The following is a 6,002-nucleotide window of genomic DNA, read 5'->3' as shown; positions in this document are numbered from 1 at the left end:
GGAGGATGGGCTGGGGAAGGAGAATATCCAGGCCAGAGGTCGGGGGGCAGGGAGTCCATGCCTGAAGTTGCCAGAGGGATATCTGGGGCTCCTAGGGCTGTAGGTAAGGGTCCAGGAAAGAGTCCATGAGTTCCAATCAAGGGTCCGTGTGTCCTGTTTAGGTGTCCAGGTATTTGGTCTAGGGACCTGGAGGTCTGGTTCAGCAGACCAGGAATCTTGGCTCTGAATCCCTGCAGCCTCTTCAGAAGTCCAGAGCCAGTAGTTCTGGCGGAGACACTGGAGTTTGTCTCCAACAGTCCAGAAGTCCTGTTTGGGAGCTTGTACAGTGTGAGGAATAGAGAGGTATTGCTTGGGACAGCTGTCGTGGATAGGGCCTGCTTGGCACAGAGGGTGGGCCCTACTACAAGCAACAGGAAGCGCACCTTTCCTCGGAGCAGTTGTTGGAAGGTCAGGAATATGGCATTGGGATCCTTGTGAGTTGTGGTCCTGCCCTGTGGAGGAAGCTGAGGGCAGAGGATGGGCCTGAGGCCAGAGACCTGGGCCAGGTATCATGCCTCCCTTGTCTCCAGGGAAAGATAAGGTGCCAGCACCCAGACTTTATGGCTGGAAGCGAGCACTCCTTAGTTGGCTAGCTGTGCTACCCTCATGATTCCCAGAATTCACCTTTCTGCCCTCAGGTCTCCTAAAAGGATGGAGTCAGCAAAGGACAGTTTCTGTAGTCCCCTTGACACAGGACTTACTTACCTGGGTTCCAAGGAGGCCCTGCAGGGCCCCAAGGAGGAGGCGGACCTGTCCAGAAAGCTGTCCCAGGAGGGATGAGAGGCAGGTGGGTCCCAGTTGGGTCCGTGCTGCCATTACTCCCTCCAGCAGAAGGGCTGCGGCTCCCAGAACGTCCTGTGCCTTGGTCTGCTCCTGCAAAAGAGACGGAAGGGAGACGCGGCCTGCTTCAAAGGGCATGCTAATAGTGGGTGGGGAGCCTGTAGGAGTAGCCAGCGGAATGAATCATAGGAGCTGAGAATTGGACAGGACCAAGGTCCCACCCAGCACAGGAATTCCTTTACAGTCTCCCGACAATTGGTCATCAGCCCCTGCTTGAATAACTCCAGTGTCTGGTAACCCAGCCTGGCCCTACATTTAATTTCAGTCAGAAAAGCTCTTTTTCCCCCTTACACTATGTTGGAATCTGTGCTATTACAGTTTTTAGCCTCTCGGTTCTAGCGCTGCCAGTCTACTCTTTCTGCTACAAAATCCTAGGATCATATGATTTTTTAAAAACTGAACGTAGAGATGAGACCATCACAAAGATCATAAAGATAAAGGAAAGGGGTTTACTGATCAATGGCAGAGCTGGAACTGCAAGGGATCCCTAGGAACGCCCTTTGTCCCTGGCCCAGTACCTGCCCCCACCCCCAGAAGACCTGAGAGGAAAGAAAGGGGATTCTAGGGATCTTGAGGGTAGAAGAGCTCACTTTGCAAGGAGTGCTCCCTCCCAGGAGGTTTCCTGAGCCCCAGACTAAAGCAGGTCCAGCTATAGCACAAGACTTACCACTTTTCTCCAAACTCATCAGACAGGCTTTGCTTTTTTTTTTTTTTTTTTTAAGCCATTCCTCACATAACATGTTTTCTAACCTCTCTGTGTTCAGGTTGCTTCTTCCTTCTGGACACATGCTAGTTTCATATGGTCCCTCTGAATAAATTAGCATGTGTCTAGAGGAGGATATCCAGTACTCAACTTACTGTTAAGTCCAGGCCACTTAAAGGTTTTTAGGAATATTTCCACAGGGTGGGTGCTAAACACCTAAAGCCACCGAGAATCACTAGCTTTTCAAACAGCTGCTTTAATAGTGTTACCTGCTAAGTCTGAGCTTAGCTCATTCCTCCCAGATCTTGTTCATAGTAAGTTCTAGGGCCAGAAGTTTATATAAGGGGAAGTGGGGGCATCATGGCCTGGAAGCTGGAATAGGACCTTCTTTGATTACTTTGAGTAAATGTGGAATTTTTTGTATATCTCTGCTAAATTTTACCTTGTTTTTGATCTAGCCTTTCAGCAATGTGAAACTTGATTCTGTCTCTTGTTATTTTACCTCTGCTTCCCAGTTTTATGTCATCTGAGGATGACAGACCAGTCTTACTTCTTCATGGCAGCTTAAGTTTGCACAGGAACAGGTCAAAAATATGGCCATGAGAGACTTCTTCTTCTTTTTTTTTTTTTTTTTTTTTTTTTTTTTAAAGTTTTTTTTTAATTTTTTTAAAAGAGAAAGAGATCACAACTAGGCAGAGAGGCGGGGGGAAGCAGGTTCCCAGCCAAGCAGAGAGCCCGATGCGGGGCTCTATCCCAGGACCCTGAGATCGTGACCTGAGCTGAAGGCAGAGGCTTAACCCACTGAGCCACCCAGGTGCCCCACCATGAGAGACTTTTTTTTTTTAATAAAGATTTTATTTATTTATTTGACAGACAGAGATCACACACAAGTAGGCAGAGAGGCAGGCAGAGAGAGAGAAGGAAGCAGGCTTCCCACTGAGCAGAGAGCCCGATGCGGGGCTCGATCCCAGAACCCTGGAATCATGGCCTGAGACAAAGGCAGAGGCTTTAACCCACTGAGCCACCCAGGCGCCCCACCATGAGAGACTTCTATGCAGCTTTTCTGGGTGCTCAGCTTTGAATCTACTTTCACATACTGGGACCGCAAGCCATCATCCAGAGGATATCATCACAGTCGAATGTAGATTAGTTTAAGGTGTCCACGCCAAAGGTGAGAGATTTTTAGGGAGCTCAGGGATTTTGAAGAAATCGTGGGAAGCAGTAGAAAACCGATGAAAACAGGAGTTAGGGAAATCAGAGGAAGGATGGCTTTCTTACCTTCTGGGTTTTCCATTCTCCCAAGCTAAAGTCCACAGCAGGCAGCAGGACAGGTGTGGACAAAGGGTTAACGTCTGGACACTGGCTCTATTGAAAAAGATTGGTGGTGGGGTAGGGTGGAGAAGCTCAAATAAAGGAGGGGGGGGTGTGGTGACCCAGTGACTAGGATAGGTTTCCATGAGTAATAGATATCCAGACCAGAGCTTTTAAAAGTAGACTAGATTGCAAATCGTCATCTTTGTCAAGCAGTGGTGATTGGGAGGTGGTGGTCTTACCAAGGACAATATGGGAAGAACAGTGATCAGATCAGGGAGTGGGAGGGAGTGATGGGAGTGAGGGTGTCTACCCAGGTAATGGATAGAGGGGAGAGTGCTGGGAGAGTCTCACCAGTCTGCTGTGAAGGGCATGGGAGTCACGAAGCAGTTTATTTAGGAGACGGGGGTCACAGGCGGGAGGAGCCGGGAGGCACAGATCCAGTCTTGCAGTTAGGAGAAGCATGACCACGAGGAGCAGTTCTGAGATGAGAAGAAGTGAGGTTGAAAGGGTGGATAAGGAAGAAATCATTGTCAGGTGGTAGTCCAGAAATTCCCAATTAGGACCCAGACCTGAAATCCAGGGAATTTACCTTTCAGAAGCCTTAATCCTGGTGGATTGGGTTCCCGCAGCCCTCCACCCTGGCAGCACATCTCCCTTCTCTTCTCTCGTTAACCCTGCTTTGATTTGGCCTGAGATCCCGCAGGAGTTTTCTTACCAGTCAGCTCCATTCTGGCCAGGCTGTCTGGTAGGAGTGGCTCCCTGGATGGGGCCTCTCCCCTGAATCCTTCCTGGGGCCATGGAGGCGGCTTGGGCTCTGGCACTTCTTGCACGGTGGGGCACAGGTGGGCTGAGGAAGAGGGTCTGGAATCTATCCTGCAAGTGCCAGGAATAATGAACATTTAATCAGGTGTCAAGGAAAAGACTGCCTGGCTGGGGGAACAGCTGCTGGGAGGGCATGAGATGCGGACCAGCCTCAAACTGCTAACGCTCTGCCTGCTCCCAGGTCTCCTTGCGATTACAGGGTATGGTGTCTCCTCTTTGTCAGGGTTCCTTAGTGGACCTGACGTAGGGCTGCTGCCCCTGGCCCTGCTGAGAGCAGCAGGACAGAATATGGACACACACACACACACACACACACGTTGTAATTGGCCTCAAATTCTGAGCAACCGTAGTTGGTTGGAGAAAATCTGGGATGGGGAGAGGGAACCAGGAGTATTGTGGCATAAGCCTGGAGGAGAGGTTCGAAAGTGGGACATAAGGTCAGGATGAGGAGCTAGCAAACATGCAAAGCATTGAGGGGTAGCTGGGGGAGTGGGGCTGAGGAGGGGACTTGGGGGAAAACAAAAAGGACTACTAGGGGTTGGTGCTTGCAAGATTATGAGAAGGTGGTATGGGAGCAATTAACTGCTAGTTCTCTCTCCATTTACTCCCACCCATAAGCCTCTTGAAGTTTTTCTTTACACTCCCAGTTCTAAAATACTGGGTTATCTGAGGCGGAGAAAGTGGCTAACAGTCCTGGCACTTCCCACCTGCGGTAAAGTTGCCCAGCAATGGGCACCTGCTGAGTGAGACACCCAGCTCTCATGGCTTACCTCTCCTTGGACACCGGTGTCACCATAACCATCCCCTAGCCCACATCTTCCTCCCTGCCCCCTTTGCAGACCCCTTCTAGTTCCTTCACAGGACCCCCCACATGGCCTCCTCCTTCTTTGACAAGTTGTGCAAAGAGGCCTGCACCTGATTCAATATTGGGATTTCCTGTAGGTCTGTCAACATGCATGAGCCCTCCTCCCACTACCCTCTCCTTAGGCCCAGCTTCCCCAGTCCCAAGATTCAGAGACTTAAACTAACCAGGAACGACTGGGTAAGAATGGAGATTGGGCCCGTGTCCAGTTTGATGCTACATGCCCTAAGCCCTAAACGCACCACCTTTCTTATCTTCTCCCTGGGCACATGTCCCCTTTCCTTAGGGCCAGCCAGAACAGTGCTATATTCTTCCAAGTCTGTGATCAGTCCCTCAGAACCCAGCACCCCACCCCCTACCCCTGCTCCGTCCTGCTCCTCCCATTCTGGGAAGGCTACACTCTTCTCGACAAAGGTCAGTGCCTGTAGGTTCCAGTTTGCCTGCCCCTCCCCCAGCTGAGAGCCCAATTCTCTTTCCTGTCCTTCCTACTCTCGATTAATTCCAAACTCTGCTTGCCACTCACCAGGTGGAGAAGGGCTCCAGGACCCAGGTGCACAGCAGGCAGCACTCTGGGGAGCCGATGGGTAGGAAGACACGTAGTGTTGGGGCACAGCCCCTCCACAGCAGTAGGGTCACAAGCCTGCCCCGGACACTTCTGTCCAATCAGAGAGCAGGGAGCCACCAGATACCAGAGAAGGCCAAAGGCCCCCGGAAGTGACGCCTTCTCCTCCCACCCGCACTGAACGTGGAGCCCCTGCCTGGACCATGGTCCACTAGCAGAGCCCAGCTCCTCCACCCACACACACCACAGGGAGGATTTCAACAGGGAGATCCATCTTTTCCTAGGAGATGGGAAACCTGGGACCTGGCTGGGGGAGGAGATGGGAGGGGAACAGGTCTTTTTTTCCCAGGAGAAATCTGGCAGGACGTTTTTTGTTCCCGCGGAAGAGGCAGGGAGATCTGGTTTTGGTTTTAGATTGGTGTGTTTTACAGTTCCTGACTGGCCAAATTTCTTTTCCCTGGACAACACACCTGCTCCTCAGACCCCCTAGGGCTCTTGCTTTTCCTGCCTTTCTCTCCTATACCCTGTGGGGGTCGAGTCTTCGTCCCCCTTTCCCAGTGGGAATGTGGGTATTGCCTATATTGGGGAATGACCCTGTCATTGGTCAGTGTTATAGGAAAAGGGTTTGGACCATTTGAAAGGATTGCAAGGTGAGGGGGGCATGTAGGGGGTGGTTAGGCTGGGCTCAGGTGCCCCTCTGTGGGGGGGGGGAGGGGCAGTGGCTCAGACAGCTAACACCATTTACCTCTGTGCCTGAGCTCTCCTGAGATTGCCCTTTCTCCCTCTTCCATCTCCTACCATTCCATATGTGACAAGAGGGATAACCAGGCCCATGTGTCCCTGTCTTAGGAAAGACAGCT

The 6,002-nt window shown here is 51.4% G+C and overlaps 1 protein-coding gene across 1 annotated transcript; it reads right to left on the bottom strand.

Annotated features, from left to right (window-relative positions):
- Positions 1 to 5: 5 nt before the first annotated feature.
- Positions 6 to 5,241, bottom strand: THPO (thrombopoietin; the record flags this gene model as incomplete). Its single annotated transcript, XM_032851085.1, has 6 exons — positions 5,104 to 5,241; positions 3,612 to 3,769; positions 3,248 to 3,375; positions 2,861 to 2,947; positions 745 to 912; positions 6 to 503 (listed from the first exon to the last, which is right to left on the bottom strand). Coding segments are annotated over exons 2-6 (894 nt in total), but the record flags the coding sequence as incomplete, so codon positions are not given.
- Between the last annotated feature and the right edge of the window lie 761 nt (positions 5,242 to 6,002).

The sequence above is a fragment of the Lontra canadensis genome, unplaced genomic scaffold (assembly GCF_010015895.1).
Source record: "Lontra canadensis isolate GAN:19392208 unplaced genomic scaffold, GSC_riverotter_1.0 scaffold2454, whole genome shotgun sequence".
Classification (NCBI taxonomy): domain Eukaryota; kingdom Metazoa; phylum Chordata; class Mammalia; order Carnivora; family Mustelidae; genus Lontra; species Lontra canadensis.
This window is presented reverse-complemented; position numbering and strand designations above follow the sequence as displayed.